This window comes from Ascaphus truei, chromosome 21 (assembly GCF_040206685.1).
Source record: "Ascaphus truei isolate aAscTru1 chromosome 21, aAscTru1.hap1, whole genome shotgun sequence".
NCBI lineage: Eukaryota > Metazoa > Chordata > Amphibia > Anura > Ascaphidae > Ascaphus > Ascaphus truei.
Window position 1 is genome coordinate 7,217,807 of NC_134503.1, and position 15,996 is coordinate 7,233,802.

Sequence of the window (15,996 nt, forward strand, 5' to 3'; positions counted from 1 at the left end):
AAGGGAAAAGCACTTGAGACACCACTGCGGTGTTGACCGGTAGTACCAAACCATGGATGGAAAAAAATATATAAAAAATTCTCCAGCTCCGGAGAACAGACGAAATTCAAAACAAAGGTCTTTATTTCAGTCTAACAGGTACAGGAAACACCAACAGGACATTGAGGCTAGCACTATGTCATTATGGGAAAAATAACAGCTGTCTAATAATATTGTAATGCTGAATGTGCTGAGAATACTTTAATACGGGACTTCATATATCAAGATGATACGGTCATCTAAAGATGTCGCAATTCATACAAGTGTTTCGACTACTGTAGCTTATATCATTTATTTTTTTAACACCCCGTATTATTTTTGTAGGGTAAGAACAGCTGTCACTTGCAGGAACTTGAGCATGATTTTGCTGGCAGAGGGAAACTTTCCAGGCCTCTTTCGCAGCGAAAGAGTAAACCATGTCCATGGTGCTGAGCTCAGTTCATCTGTTTAATAACTACTACGACAGGGGCAATACTGACTTATGTGTAACTTGGCATGAGGAAGGACGTTGCATCTCATCGCTGCTCTGCTCAGGTGTGCTCTGTCAGCCCTGCTCCGTGGCCATTCACATGAGGTGGTGTATGGATCTGGCTTGCGATGGCGCTTGTCTCAGTCACGGATACCGGTGGCGCGGAGAGACCCTGCGGCGACGCGTCTGTGCTGTCCCTGGTCCAATAAGCTTCACACAGAGGCAGATCGCTTGGGTCACACACACTGTAGCTGTGGCCCCATCACACACAAAAAACCCCAACGGGCAGCAGGAAAACAGAGAGAGCGGATCCAGGCCAGTTGAAGAAAGGGAGAGGAAAGCAAAAAAAAAAAAAAAAAAAAAAAAAAAGCAAGACAGAAGCAAAGCGTTAAGAAAAATGGCAAGGGAAATCAACTGTTTTAACCCCAGAGAAAGTGTCAAAAGATAAGCTTTTGAAAATGGGGTGGATCAATGAAAGAGCCATTCTACCCATTCTCATTTCATGAGTGTATAGAAGGAGCCCTCGCATACAATACCGCCATGGGTGCTATCCAGTGCAGTGAAAAGTTCCAGCTTAACATACGTAATCCAGTTAGAAAGCACTTGTATGGTCTTAAATAAATTAAAACACCATTAAAATATGTGGTATGGACCAAAAGGGACATTTTAATTTAAATAAGAGCATGTGAGTGTTTTCTAACTGCATTTCATAGTTTTATCAGTCCACAGAATGAAGGGATATATTGGACAACCCAATAAGAGAAGGGTATTTCACTGTGGTCATTTCACTGCCTTTCAAACAGATCAAATCCCAGCGTTGTCCCCTTTGGACAGAAAACAAATCTGTGTGAGCCTCAGGGAAATTCTATGCCTCATGAGAAAGAAAATTTTTTTTTTTTCATAATCCTATGGAGACCCCGAATATCAATGTAGCGTCGGGGTAAAAGATCTTGCCGTCAAAAACGTAGGGAATGTGCACCGCCATGGTCTTAAATGGCAGTTCCCACCAGATCGGACGCTCTGGCCATTGGCCTTTATTCTATAAAGTGCGACAGTGCGGATGCAGTTTCATCATACAGTTTCCCAACGCATTTTATAGCATATGGGCTACTGGGTTTTTCCCCCCCTTCTCCAAACCTTTGCCCTCGTTTATTTTGTTTGCAAAACCTCATATTTCAGCTATTACGTTTGAAAACAAACTGTACTATGATTTATAAGGCAAGTCATGTAACCGATTTCACAGCAACATTAAAATAAAAAAATCACAGACATGAACGGCAGCGTCAAGAGTAAAATATAACAAATAAGGAAGAAAGCACATAAGCAATCGCTTCAGTTAAAAACGCCCCTGCCGTTTGCTAGAAACAAAAAGCTGAATGGAAAAATAAGTGCATAGTTTGGTTTTATTGAATATACAAACTTCATAGGGGAAATCTGACACTGCCCCGTCAATTAAAAATGATATATATAGGAAAATATAGTAGCGCCACTCACAGAAATATATATCCAAATAATATGGAGAATTCTTAAGAGTTTGACTCAAAGGGTAAAATGCTGCTATAATAGTTGCTATCAAAACCAGCACTCAACATATAACAGTAAAAATACAAATAACAATAGTTCCAGTCCCTTGATAAATCCATGAAATCAGTGTAGATGTAAAGGTATAAAACTCCTCGGGTGAGTGGGGAAGTATGCTGCTCTCAATGGATGAACCACATCCTATGGAATACCAACTCTACACCGGGATATGAGGACTCCTGCTTTGCGGCCTACTCCCACCGCTGATCTTGAGTTAGTCTAACTCACAGCAAACTTGTGGATGACTCGGGCTACCGAGCGGGATCCACTGGTAGTGATGATATTATTCACATACGCACTATTGATTTTTACCTTTGTGAGTGTACTTGTTTCCACCCCTTGTCCCCTTCCCCATATTAAATATACGTTTTACGCTATGGGGCTTGCGCGTTTATAAATATATTTTGACATTACCGGTTGGTATCGCAACTATCGTATATACGAAAAAGGTCTACAATGTGTATTACAGATACCAAAGTTCTACCCCAGGGCTTGTCTAAAGGGCAATGGAGTATTGTTGCATTGGTGTCAGATGTACAGTTACAGTATATGATTTGGTTTATTCATTTAAATGAAGTTGAAATCTTCAAAGCCACAAGTTTTTTTTTTATATATAATTTTACTTTCCAAGTCTTTAAATGTGTAAAAAAAAAAAAAAATCTGTCAGAAGCCTTTAAGTGACTTTGTTAGACATCATTTTAAAATATTGCTGCACAGACTGAGGATTTGTTAACATACTGTGTGTTTTGACTAGATACCCAAAGTGGGGGAATGTCCTTTGTAATAATAGAACATGATAAAAATAATGAACTTCACTGATTTCTGTTACAAATGGAAATGGAAAATGACCCATTTTGGTATTTTGAATCGTTTTGACTCCTGTGCTGCTCGGAGCTCAACCCTGCAGCAGAGATAACAGAAGTTGAATTTAAAAAAATCCCTTTATTTAAATATATATATGGATATGTAACACACACACTAGAAAGAGAATTAGCAGTATGTGGAATAGGCACAATGATAGGAGACAGGGCAATGTATAAGAGATTATAAAAAGTTATGGTGGGCGAGAGTTGGAAAAACCCTTCTCGGTACAGGAATGACAGCAAAACTGCATCCATGTGTCTCTCAGACTCACAAATGTAACAAATACAGCACACTACAAGGTCAGACACAGAAACCCTTTGCAGATACAATTCAGCAATGTTTTCCCAGGGAAAAAAGACACAGTGAGGATAATGAGCATTAAAAAACATGGGACAGGCTCAGCTGTTCATCTCCAAAAGATGGGAGTAACCGTGTGGTTGAGGCACTGGCGTGTAAGACCTGGGGTAGTTTAGGATGCCCCAGAGCAGGGGTGGCTATCTCCTGTCATCAAGGGACACCAACGGGTCAGGTTTGCAGGATAGCCCTGCTTCAGCATAGGTGGCTCAATCAGTACCCCAGAGCAAACAATGTTATACTTTGGACACCTACTCTGCTGTGCAGACGCTTCCTGTTTATTGTACAAACAATGTTATACCCTGGTGCCTCAAAATGTTACTTAGGATTGTACAGTGCACTTGTAGCCAACCCCCATCTAATATGGAGAGCATTAAAAATGGCAGCACATTATATAAAACAGATAGGACTATATTTATCACAGTTTCACAGTCACTTGTTGACAGTATTTGCGCATTAATAAAAGGTTATATCAATGAAGTAAATGGCTTTGTGGCTAATGGGTTAAACGAGACGGGCCTGTTCACATTGGGGTAAATGTTGCTTGGTTACACTGTAGATTCAGTGGTTTATATATCGGGAGGCCAGCAAGAATCAGCTGTATAGCCAAACAAAATACGCTGCAGCAGGAAGCAGTCTGTGTGTTGTGGTTAAAGTGATGGCCACTGAAGTGGGACATCGTTCAACTGGGTGCCAATTTTTACAAAAGTGTGATGGGAACCATCAGGTGCCGTGACCCATTCCATTCATACTACCCAATCTCCTGATTATGTGGCTACTCACCAATAAGGCACATGGCCCAGATTCACTAAAGGGTGCCAAGTTAATGCAGGCTAAGGCTCCGCACCCTTTAATGAATGTGGACGTAAGGATATAAAGGCACAAGCTCCCCCACCCCCTGCGTGCGCCTTGTTCAGAGAACACAGGTACAGAGGGTTCCTATTTATACCTGGAGGAGTAATACTCCTCTTCCAGCTCATACAGGTCTACAGCGATCTCGTCCCGCAGGGCGATGAGCTTCTTGTCGCATTCGTCCTGCAGGCCTCGCAGCTGCTGGTTGCGCTGGTTGATCGCCTCGTTCACCGAGGGGAAGTCGTTCAGGATCAGAAACTGCTTCAGATCGGACACCAGCTTCATAAGAGACTCACCGGCTCGGACCTGCAAACACACGGGGAAACCGGAGAACCAGAGCTGAATAGGGCGACTTCTCACAGATGGGCCCTTCCAAAAAGGATGAGTGGCAAAGACTGGTCTCTGAAGTAGGAAACTCATGTTCAGAGACAGCCCTGTTCCTAGTGACCTTGAACAAGGACCTTCCTGCACCAGAAGGTTAAGTTGCAAACGCTTCAGGGCGGCCAACTCCAGTGCTCAAGGGCCACCAACAGGTCAGGTTTTAAGGATATCCCTCCTTCAGCATAGGTAGCTCAGTCAACAACAGCCACCTGTGCTGAAGCAGGGATATCCCCTAATACCTGGCCTGTTGGTGGCACTTGAGGACTGGAGTTGGCCGCCCCTGATGGACATTACACCATGACAAATACTGTGTATTCTGTCAACACTATATTACACATCATATTAATTAATATTGCAAATATTTGGCTGTCTTTAGAACATTTCAGAGAAAATATATTTTTTCAGCCAGGAACAAAAGTAATGCAACTTGTGCAGTCATATAATGATATTTCTTACACCCCAACAAAGCGTGCTGGTATGAAACGATTGCTAACAATAATCCGTGCATTATCAATGACAAAGTTTCTGAACACCCCCCCCCCCTGCTGCTGAGCCCCTTAGCAGCAATAAAAAGCACATTCCCAGCATGCACAACAGATACGCAAATCCGTCGCAGAGAGAAGTTGACGTTTGGGTAAACCACTCTCCAAGGAAGTCTTGCTGCTCCCCCACTTACAATATTAGCTGCCCTGACGTGCATCTCATAATTATCTTGCTCCCCTTGGGTTGCGCGGGAAACCTGATGTTCTTCTTCAATCTGCAAAATGAATCAATAATTCATATTGGAGAAGGAGCGGCTCAGTGAGTAAAGACACTGACTGGCACTGAGAGTATGAAGCAGTGCAATTCCCGGTGACGGCTCCTTGTGTCCTTGGGCAAGTCACTTTATCTCCCTGTGCCGCAGGCACCAAAAAAAAAAAAAAAAAGCGCTATACAAGAACAAACTATTATTATTATTATTATTATTGCAAGGACACGAGAAAAAACACTTGAATCCCCTTTTTCTAAATTCAGACCTAAACTTTTCAGTTGTTCCCAACCTTTTTCCACATTGTGCACCCCCCTGCTACATAATATTTGTCCACGTAACCTGCAATTAATAAATCTTATTTCCTAGTCATCAGATTATTGCTAACAAAAAACTGTGTGACTGATCCCAAGCAGAATAGTGTCCTGAGCTCATGGGGGGAAGAGGGGGTGACGAAGGAGAACCACAAACATTAACTATTATCGTTTATTTGTAAAGCGCCAACATATTCCTCAGCGCAGTACAATGGGGATGCAGAGATATGTATATTACATAAACAGAAGGACATATCGAATAAGGGCAAACCAGCGCCAACAGATGCAAAAGGTAATGAGGGCCTGCTCCTGAAGAGCTACCAATATAGAAGAAAAGGCCCCAAATTGCCCCTCATGGGGGGCAGTCAGTTACTGCAAGAGCTTCCAAAGTCACGCCCCACAATACATTGCCACTATGGATGCAAAGCACTGTGGGGAGCGACTTTGGAAACTCCTGATGTAATGTAGCACAGATGCTAAGGAGCAGTTTGGGACACATTCCCCACACAGGCCCAGGAACCCGCTACACTGCCTGGGATCCGCCATTACAGATATTTTAGGGGTGAATCCCCTCATGCATATTTCTAGCCTTGTTTTCGTGGCATATCCATGTGCAATTATTTCAGTAAATGTATTGGAAAGTATATTAAACAGTAAAATGTGAGTACAGTGAATACTGCACACACAGTCCAAGCACCGGGTATTGGGTAGTATTTCTGTATTGCTGACGGAGAAATGGAGTGGGACACTAACCCTGGCTGTTTTGATGATCTCGGTGAAGTTATCCATGACTGATTTAATATCATCCTTTAATCTTTTGTTGTAGGACTGCAGGAGAGTCTCCTTGCTCTGCGGCAGCACCCTTTGCTGAGCCATCCTTTCAATGTAACGCTAAAATACTTTTAAAAAAACAACAGCAAAAAAAACAATTACCATTTTGACAAAAAGGAACCATCACATTTGCAGAAGTATTATAAACACTACACCTTTTATTTCAAGTACACATTTACACAGAAAAAAAAATACTTTTTTTTGTAAAAGGATTTGAAAAGAAAGAAAATTAACTTTATTTTTTATTTTTAAATAAATGTGAAGCATTGTTAGGGGGGCCTGTAAATAAACAAACTCGATTTTCAACCACATTAAACATGAGAAATACATGAGCATTACAGAACTTTTCAAACTAGCAGAACAAAGGAGGCTGTCCATGCAGCAATTGGGAAGTTAGGCTGCTATGAAGCTACTGCACCTTCTTTCTGATGCTGCAATTGATAGGTAGGAAGATCTATGTAATACCCAGTAATATTATACTGATGTGCTGCTAATCATACCTCCAGTTTAAATACAGTGATATGCACATACTACAGTCACCTGAAACAGCATGCACTGCAACCATCAGCAACACTTCCCCATACAGCAGTGCTGCAGCAGTCACTTAGACTTGATTATTACCCAGACCCTCCCACAGTACGCTGTGATTGGCTTAGCTTTCCTATACAGGCATTGTATTGGCTGCCTTTACACATCAGTCATTTCAGATGGTGTCAAGCCCGTTTCAAGCTGCGTTGATGCAGCAGACTGTTAAAGTGACAGTGCTTCTTACTGATAGGATGTTCTAATACCATATACTGTATTAGCTATAATGATGCTGACCAGGTATTGCTAGTCTCCCTCCTGATATTTAGAGGAATAATGCATTATGTCGGCTTTCTCCCTGATTGATTGAAGTAACATATTCAGTGCAAAATAAGATTTCACTCATTGTTTTGTAATAGAAAGGCATTTAATACCTTGGCTGGTGCGAAAAGCTAAAGGGACAGGGCACACTCTCACATTGAAAGTATCACTAGATAAATTAGGTAGTAGGTACATACAGGCCAAGACGTCGAAACTCTGCAGCAAGATATGGCAGGAAAATGAATAAGATCTCCATATCTTCCATTGACTGACAGACCCTCCAATATTTTGTTGATACAAAATAGGTACCACTGTTGTTCCTCTAGTCGTGCTGGACGGAGGTACTTCCAAGCAATCACTATGCAGTTTACCCCTACACAATAAACGTTCTATGTAAGGCCGAGTCCATAGAAGGACAGGCCGCGCTGAGCCGTGCGGACGCTCCGCGCTGAGCCCCTGCATCCTCAATGAGGATGCCTTGAGAGGGGGCTCACGCGAGCGTCCACAGGAGTGCTGAGGCGCTGGAGTTTTCAGCCAACAGCCAAGCTGTTTTTCAGCGCGCTGTCGGCTGAAAACATCCAATCAGCGCGGTGCTGCGTCAACATCACGGCGCCGGTGACGTCGACGTCGGTGCGTCGCGGGCGATTGGCCCAGCGACGTCACTGCCCCGCCTCCCTCAGTCTCCCCCCGCCTCCGATCGCGCCCGCTGGCTCGCCTGCATGGGCATGAAATCGTGCAGATTTCAGCAGGCGAGCCTCAGCGTCAGCGCGGCTCAACCCTCTATGGCCCCAGCCTAATAATCCGTACAGCTGATCTTACAGAAGCCCAAATCTCGCTGTGTACCTGCTAAATAGGTGCAGTTGGAGGGTATGTCACGCGGCAGAAAGTAGCAAAAGGCTACGTCTTGCAGCAAAAATAGTATCGCAACCTGACTTCATGTGATCATTAGGTTTCTATGTACAGTAGCTTTTGTTTCCCAGTTTATTCTGGTACACAATAGTCGTGCAGTTCTACCTAAAAGGGCATCGCGAGAGCCAGGATTGGACTGCTGTCTCAAGGTGACACGGAGCAAGGCTGGAAATTATAAAACTATAATGGAATCTAAGTCATGATTAGGGAGGGTTGACTGGTATGGAAGGTATCACTACAGACTGCCACCAAACTGTGGCTCTGGTTAGTGGTCACTGAAAGTGCTGGTGAAAATGAAATTGTCCGGTGAAAAGTGCCCTGTCAGACTCACTTCCCTTTCACGCCAGCCTGAAACCCCATACATTTAGTGTCTCACTCTATGGACGTCTCATTAATGGATACAACAAGAGGTGGACCTGTGATCATACTAGGGGTTGTGGAAACCCGTCTCCGTTTCTAACCATAAATATAGTATCAATCTTTCGAGAATAGGGTTAGCAGCACGTTTCTCCAGCGGGTAAAGCATACCACCATTAGACCACTTCAACCACTGGATAAAGCCACAAAACACCCCGGATCACCCGCCGCAGAGAACAGACATGTCAGGAATAACTGCAGACAGCATAAAAAGGCCTTGGTCAACCCTCCCCCACCTCCCCATTATCATGCTTTGCTTTAAATCAGGGGTTCTCAACTCCAGGCTTTAAGACCCCCCAACAGGTCAGGTTGTAAGGATATCGCAGCTTCAGCACAGGTGGCTCAGTTGCTGAGCCTCTGATTGAGCCACTTGTGCTGAAGCAGGGACTGATTGAGCAACCCGTGCAGGGATATCCTGAAAACCTGACCTGTTGGGGGATTCCTGAGGACTAGCGTGAGAATCCTGTGTTTTAAATAAAGGGTCACTGGCTACATTTTTAGGGTAGCCCACTTCCACAAAGCTGCACATGGAACACATCTCACGTGATTGCGTTGCAATGCATGGCCTAGCCTCCTTGGCAGCGAAAGGGTTACAAATAAATCCAACACAGATACGTTTGCAGCCTCTGTCCCTTTAAATCGCAGCCCCTGAAATCTCGCGTTGCCAGCAACGTCTCGCGACATTTGGCTGGCGGATACATATATTACCCACAATGCCTCTTCCTTCCTTTCTCTGCCCCTGTCCACCATGGTGAGTGTTCCACGGCGCCGCCCGGTTACAATCCGCTGCCATCCTCACCGGGAAGGGCCGGAGCCCACCAGACCCTTTGCTTTTAACGCGCGGGGGAGTGTTCTCGTTATGAATCCGGGGATATGTCCGGGTACGGGTCGGTATTTTACCGGTAGAATGACAGATGTTGCCCCCCCTTCCTTACCCTCGTCGGCGGGGCTGTTAGGCCATGAGACGGTCAGTGTGGGAACCTGATGGGGCCTACCCGTGAAGACTGCGACCTCGGCTTTCCTAGCCCCCGGCTGAGAGGCGGCCGGGTATGTGTAGAGGCCTCTGCCCCGATTCTATAGCCATGTATTGTCATGGTGACACTTACTCCTGGCACTGCCCAAGTCATTGTGCCTTGTAATCGGGTATATGCCCTTGTTGCGGTGTTCCCGCCTCTATACGTGCAGATGATGTAAACGAATATTTGCAATCTGAGCCGCTGTGACGACACACTTCCACCAAGATCGCTGATGCACGTTTTATTAATATTCATTGGGTTTTGAGCTCTTGGGAGCTGGGCTCAATATGTATGTACAACTATTCACATAGCGCTATATACAATACAATGGGAGTAAGTGCAGCAGGTATATACGGCTAACGGAGAACCTGCCCCAAAGAGCTTACAATCTAAATGTTACGTTAGAAGGCTTACTTGGTAGTTGTATAGAAGTCAGAGATTCAACAAGGCCATAATGCCGAAGGCGTTTGCAACTCTGGCCTAGCTAAATACTTTTGGTCGGTGATGTGACTTAGTTGAAATATTCACTGATCAGGAAATGTTTAGGTGATTTGGTGACAGTTCTTGGTTGACCTCGGTTATCCGTGTCGCAGGGGATGTTTGACTGCATAACTTGAATAACGTTTATATATATATATTTATTTTTTTCCCCTTCTGCCAGCCTAAAGGGAAGAAGGCCAAGGGGAAGAAGGTGGCACCGGCCCCTTCTGTAGCTAAGAAGACTGAGGCCAAAAAGGTGGTGAATCCTCTGTTTGAGAAGAGGCCAAAGAACTATGGCATTGGTGAGTGGGAAAACTAAACCTCGTAGCTCCAAATTATTATATATATTTTTTCTCCTCGCTACTTTTGGAAGGGCCTAGATTTACAGAATCCATCACTGATGCCACGTAAGAGCTGCTTGGAGATTGATGCTGAGCATGGAACAAATCCTATTTAGTGTCTCATAGTAAACAATGATGGGTGGATAGTTAGTCCATTCTTCCATGTAGTAAAGGGAGGGGAAGGAGGTGGTATACCTTTTTTTATTGGACCAAGAAGCTTTCCATTCCAGCCAGATATCCCTCTTACAGAAACAAAATATTGTGTACAGTAAGAGGGAGATCTGATTGAAATGGGAAGCTTATAATATAACATCTACTTGTTAATCCAATATAAGCTATCGTACAGCCTTCTCCCCCCCCTCGGTTACATGGTCGTCATTGTGTGACAACTTTTATTTAATGCAGCAAAACATGTAGTACTGAACTCACCTTTTTGTTTTGTAACTACGGGTTTGAAGCAGTGTGTCTTTGGAACAGAACTGTTTCAGCTCCAGGGACCCTCTGCTTCCCAAGAGGCTTGTCTCCATAACCGTGTATCTCTGCAGTGAGGGAGCTTGTGGTCCTATTATAATGGCGGCTTAAATGCCCTGCATCATGTAAACCAATAGGAAGCGGTGACATGTGGATATGCATAATGGTAACATTGTGTAGGCATTATGGCATAAGATTCTCCCGAGTGGCATAGCATTCTATGTGCAAAGCTAGTCTGCTTTGGTGCTGCTGTGGATGCTGCCATGTGAGCCATTGTTGGTACACGCATTACTCGTCCTTTGGTGTCATTTGGAATTGGGGCTTACAAAGGCTATTTCCCACCCTTACCTGGAAGGCAGAGCTTGTATATTGCAATGATGATTTTGAATTTCTTCACCTGAAACTAAAAATGTGAAGATTAAATGAGCTTTTTAACCCTGAGCAATTGCAAAAGCTCTCGCCTTCCTCCCAGACATAGCAAGACGTCTTGTGAACACCTGTAGTTTTTATGGAAAGTTTTTCTGTTTATGATTAAAGTAATGAACAATCATAAACTGCATAGGAAATGTGATAGTCTGGAGGGCCTCTAAGGTCTTTGAGAATCGTGTTACTTGGCTTCTCTTTTTTTAATGTATTGGGAGCATAAACATCTCTTGTTTGCAAAAGGCGTAATAATGGAAACGTGTTCCTATATGGCAGATTTATTCACCTGTTGCCCCTGATCTTTACACATAAGCTGCAGGGTAATAATTTTCTGATGCGTTTTCTGTTTCCCAGGTCAGGATATTCAGCCCAAGCGTGATCTGACCCGCTTTGTCAAATGGCCCCGTTACATCCGGCTTCAGCGCCAGAGGTCCATTCTGTACAAACGTCTGAAGGTGCCACCTGCAATCAACCAATTTACCCAGGCTTTGGACCGTCAGACAGGTGAGAACCAGGCAAAGAGCATTTATAAGCTGTGCATAGACTGTCTATAAACATTATTGTGCTGCGTACTGTATTGTATGTCTTTATATAGCGCCATTAATGTACATAGCGCGTCACAGTAGTAATACACGACAATCATATAAATAACAGGTCCTGGGAAGAAGCGCTTCAGACATAAACGTAACATTTAGGAAGAGGTGTCCCTGCTCTGAGGAGCTTACAATCTAATTTGTAGGTAGGAAGTATGTACAGAGACAATGGGAGGGAATTCTGGTAAGTGCGTCTGCAAGGGTCCAAGCTTTATGTATCGGGTGTATAGTATTAGCCACGGTGATACTGAGATGTTTCCTTAAGCAAGTGGGTCTTAAGGTGGAGAGAGAGGGTGCTAGTCCGGTATTGAGGGGGAAGGGCATTCTAGAGGTGTGGGGCAGTCGGTGAGAGATGCTTAAGGCGGGAGAGGGCTTTAGATACAACGGGGGTAGAGAGAAGACATCCTTGAGAAGAACGCAAGAGTCGGGATGGTGCATAGCGAGAAATTAGGCCTGAGGTGTAAGGAGGGGCAGAAGAGTGTAAAGCTTTATGCTATATACTGTAATTGTGAAGTGCTTGTGTCTCATTGGTAAAGTGCTATATGAAATAAGTTAAGGTAGGATAAAAGTGACTGGGTTTGGGCACTTTTTAACATACCACTTATGTAGTGACAAGCAAAACCAGCAGATACAGTCGGTGAATTCATTTGGTTAAACAAAAAAAAATACTCTACATTTCCTTGTCATAATGGTCTTGTAATAAAATGTTTGTGCATACCGAGTGAAAGGTGACTGAACTTCTTGGGTGAATGGACCATTCAGTTTAGTGTAAACCTTCCAGTTTGATTCTCCAGAAGCTGTTTCAACTCTGTAGTGTTTGAGGTTTTGTGCCATACATGTGCAAATGATGCTAAATATTTGCTATCTGAAAAGCTTTTGTGATTACACTTTTCCACCAAGATCGCTGATGCACAGTGTGTAAATACTTAGACATAACTGGTAGATTTTGGGCTTTCAAAAATGTGCTGTTGGGTAGAGGTAGAAAATAAATGAACTTTTTCCTTTGCAGCCACTCAGCTCTTTAAGTTGGCCCACAAATACAGACCTGAAACCAAGCAGGAGAAGAAGAAAAGGCTGCTGGCCCGTGCAGAACTGAAAGCTGCCGGCAAAGGGGATGTTCCTACCAAGAGAGCCGCTGTCGTTAGAGCAGGTAATACTGAAAAAGCTTGTAAAGCGGCCGTTCATGTCTGCATGCTTTTTAAAGGCTGAACCAAGGCACAAATTGGCTTTGCAACAAGTATGTGGGCTGTATGAAATGTGTAAATATTCTCAGCTGTTTAAATGTAAAGCCTCTTGTGGTGCAAGATGCTCTAAAGAAGCCTGACATCCACATAGTGCCACATTGGATTGGCAAAGGGGTCAAAATAATGCAGAAGATGGTTTGAGTAATATATAAAGTGACCACCGGGGAGCGCTATTGCAATGATGTTTGAATTTCTTCACCTGAAACCACATGTGTGGATTAAAACATGAGCTTTTTAACCCTGAGCAATAGCTGCTTATTTATACTATGTTACTGTTCAAGTTGCAGCAGTAATGAGAGCAGAGCAGCAATAAATACTCTGTGGCCTTGCAGGTGTCAACACTGTTACCACTCTGGTGGAGAACAAGAAGGCCCAGCTTGTGGTGATCTCTCATGATGTGGATCCTATTGAGGTGAGTTTAGTGGTTGACAAGTCTGCTTTATTAGGAAAAAATGCAAGTCATAGCAGGAGTACATTTACATAAAGTAAGGGACATATGTTACAAAAGCAGAGTGCATTAAAAAAATAATTTTCAGTCCATCAAAGCCTTACACAGACAAGTATGTGTCTCTTGGGAACCACTTTCTCCCCTTTCCAGCGGAGATTCCTCTGGGTTGTGACAGTGCTGTGTGTGTGTGACACCTTCATTGGTGTTGTGGCTAGATAGCAAGGTGCTGTAAAATATCTATAGACCATTGACTCAAATGAGATGTATGATGGTAACCCAACATACACAGCTCAGACAATCTACTGCAGCACAGAGCTTGGTGTCATCATGAATTACATAGGCGATTTCCCACCCTTGCATGGAAGGCAGAGCTTGTATATTGCAATGATGAATATGAATTTCTTCACCTGAACGTAAAAACGTGACGATTAAATGTGAGCTTTTTAACCCTGAGCAATTGCAAAAGCTCTCGCCTTCCTCACAGGCATAGCAAGGATAGTGCTGGCTCTCACTCACTGTAAAACAGGCCGAGCTAACACTACACTTATCTGTCCTCCAGCTGGTTGTGTTCCTGCCAGCTTTGTGCCGTAAAATGGGAGTCCCCTACTGCATTGTCAAAGGCAAGGCCAGGCTGGGCCGTCTGGTACACAGGAAGACCTGCACCAGTGTTGCATTCACACAAGTTAACCCGTAAGTGTTTGTTTTTCCAGTAGCGTGGCAAGACTTGCCGTACATGTTGTACTGTGGTTGTTGGATCACAGATGCACTGTATTTTCTTAACCTGAATCTTCCTAGCAATGATGATCATAGAATTTCTTCACCTGAATGCAACCGTGTGGCACTCTGAGCTTTTTAACCCTGAGCAAGGAAGAATTGGCAATGTTTTAGTGCTTGCATGTGTACCAGGACTGTCATCACTAACCTAGTCCTCTCTACCCCATAGTGAGGACAAGGGAGCACTCGCTAAACTGGTGGAAGCTGTCAAGACAAACTACAATGACCGATATGATGAGGTAAGACTGGGTTAAGATTTCAGGTACTTTTAAAGGCCCACAAGCATTTAATGAATTCGTGTCTTCCCCCTGGTTCTGATGTAAACCCAGAGCAGTGCAGTTTAGTATCGGAGGAGGAGGGGTTTGTAGGTTCCATTCCTGCTTAATAGATGAACATGAGTGGGTTTTTCCTATCTGGAAACTAGTGTACGGCATCTTCAAACCCTCTTAGGTCTCCTGGGCACTTGAAGTAGGGATCTGTGGGGCTTCAGAAGCTCGTCCTGTTTTAATTTAATCTCTGAATCGCTTCTGTTTAAAAGGAATCACCACCAACAAATATACACTTCTCCAAAAGCAAAACAGTGGCTAGAACTTTGCATCAAACTAATACTTATCCTGGATCACACAGAATAGATCTGCTGAAGACTCTTAAAAGTTGTCACTGAACCAGCCTGTTTGTAATGAGACTCATCAGTCTGGAACAGGGGGTTTTGGGGGAGGTTGCGGTTTTGGGACTAGCCCCATTTTTGCAGAGGGCGCTGCTTTGTAACCTCAAATTTTTCATGCGCATTAGAAAGAAACCTCCCTTTCTCATGGCTTGTGGGGAAGGCCGGGGGTTTGCACAGCGCTTGATATCCTGTTTTGACGCTTGGAGCTTGTAATCTTGATTGTGCTTTTTATTTAACCCCCTTGCTCCCAGACGTGCCTGCCATGCATTGCTTTGCACTGTTGCTGGATCTTCTGGTAGCAAAGAGGGTTCATCTTGCTTGTGTGAATGTCCGTGCTGCTTTAATCTTTGGTACCCCTCTGCAATATGTGGCAACCACAAAAGGTTATTTGTAAAGGACCACGTTCTCTTGGCACCAAAGTGAGCAGTTGGTGGTGACATGTTCAGTAGTTTATATGGAGGTGATGGACTGAAGGATAATTACATAAAGGCAATGGGAAATGTGAATTTTTTTTGTTCTCTCTCTTCCTCTGGTGGGAAACTTGATTCTAAGGTTGGTTAAAGCTTCCAAAGGGAGGCAGATTACATTGCGGAGGGAAGTCCATCCTGGGTATAAATAAAAGCCTAACAGACTACTGCGTATTTTGCCTTGTTTGCCACTAAGAAAACACTTTAATCTACCGGTGTTCCTGTTTTTGCTTCTAACTTTGTATTTTTTGCCAGCGAGAAACTGACCGTTGCCTCTTTCTTTTTCTCCTAGATCCGGCGTCACTGGGGCGGTGGGATCCTGGGTCCCAAATCTGTGGCCCGCATCGCTAAGCTTGAGAAGGCAAAGGCGAGGGAACTTGCCACCAAGCTGGGTTAGGTGTCCCGAGCGTGTCCTCTGTGTCCTGTACATAAAGAATAAAACATCTCCAAATAAAATAAATTCTGAT

The 15,996-nt window shown here is 43.9% G+C and overlaps 2 protein-coding genes, 1 long non-coding RNA gene and 6 other non-coding genes across 15 annotated transcripts in view; 8 read left to right on the forward strand and 1 right to left on the reverse strand.

The window, feature by feature from the left end:
• The window catches only part of LOC142472078 (uncharacterized), a 172,124-nt gene extending 170,729 nt beyond the window's left edge, over window positions 1-1,395 (forward strand). Inside the window, exons 6-7 of the long non-coding RNA XR_012789589.1 lie at window positions 4-138; window positions 364-1,395. This is a non-coding gene — a long non-coding RNA (uncharacterized LOC142472078). The remainder of the gene's footprint in view (window positions 1-3; window positions 139-363) is intronic.
• Window positions 106-9,254, reverse strand: MED22 (mediator complex subunit 22). Of its 6 annotated transcripts, none has more exons than XM_075578803.1 (5): window positions 9,149-9,254; window positions 6,356-6,501; window positions 5,217-5,297; window positions 4,257-4,465; window positions 106-759 (listed from the first exon to the last, which is right to left on the reverse strand). In XM_075578803.1, exons 2-5 carry the CDS (start codon window positions 6,476-6,478, stop codon window positions 570-572), a joined length of 603 nt encoding a protein of 200 aa, XP_075434918.1. In that variant the 5' UTR covers window positions 6,479-6,501; window positions 9,149-9,254; the 3' UTR covers window positions 106-569. The 6 variants fall into 6 exon arrangements, with proteins under 6 accessions (XP_075434918.1, XP_075434916.1, XP_075434914.1 ...); XM_075578801.1 differs by lacking the exon at window positions 9,149-9,254 and adding an exon at window positions 6,965-7,083; XM_075578799.1 differs by lacking the exon at window positions 9,149-9,254 and adding an exon at window positions 6,974-7,079.
• A 77-nt stretch (window positions 9,255-9,331) lies between these two features.
• RPL7A (ribosomal protein L7a) lies at window positions 9,332-15,989 on the forward strand. Of its 2 annotated transcripts, none has more exons than XM_075578798.1 (8): window positions 9,332-9,356; window positions 10,283-10,403; window positions 11,691-11,840; window positions 12,939-13,079; window positions 13,506-13,585; window positions 14,181-14,311; window positions 14,565-14,634; window positions 15,822-15,989. In XM_075578798.1, exons 1-8 carry the CDS (start codon window positions 9,354-9,356, stop codon window positions 15,924-15,926), a joined length of 801 nt encoding a protein of 266 aa, XP_075434913.1. In that variant the 5' UTR covers window positions 9,332-9,353; the 3' UTR covers window positions 15,927-15,989. The 2 variants fall into 2 exon arrangements, with proteins under 2 accessions (XP_075434913.1, XP_075434912.1); XM_075578797.1 differs by lacking the exon at window positions 9,332-9,356 and adding an exon at window positions 9,575-9,652.
• LOC142472450 (small nucleolar RNA SNORD24) lies at window positions 9,786-9,858 on the forward strand. The gene has a single exon (XR_012789699.1). It is a non-coding gene; the product is annotated as a small nucleolar RNA SNORD24 (small nucleolar RNA).
• LOC142472446 (small nucleolar RNA SNORD36) lies at window positions 11,283-11,359 on the forward strand. Its single transcript, XR_012789696.1, has one exon. It is a non-coding gene; the product is annotated as a small nucleolar RNA SNORD36 (small nucleolar RNA).
• LOC142472451 (small nucleolar RNA SNORD24) lies at window positions 12,769-12,841 on the forward strand. Its single transcript, XR_012789700.1, has one exon. It is a non-coding gene; the product is annotated as a small nucleolar RNA SNORD24 (small nucleolar RNA).
• Window positions 13,347-13,422, forward strand: LOC142472445 (small nucleolar RNA SNORD36). The gene has a single exon (XR_012789695.1). It is a non-coding gene; the product is annotated as a small nucleolar RNA SNORD36 (small nucleolar RNA).
• Window positions 14,001-14,079, forward strand: LOC142472448 (small nucleolar RNA SNORD36). Its single transcript, XR_012789697.1, has one exon. It is a non-coding gene; the product is annotated as a small nucleolar RNA SNORD36 (small nucleolar RNA).
• Window positions 14,414-14,488, forward strand: LOC142472449 (small nucleolar RNA SNORD36). Its single transcript, XR_012789698.1, has one exon. It is a non-coding gene; the product is annotated as a small nucleolar RNA SNORD36 (small nucleolar RNA).
• Window positions 15,990-15,996: the final 7 nt, after the last annotated feature.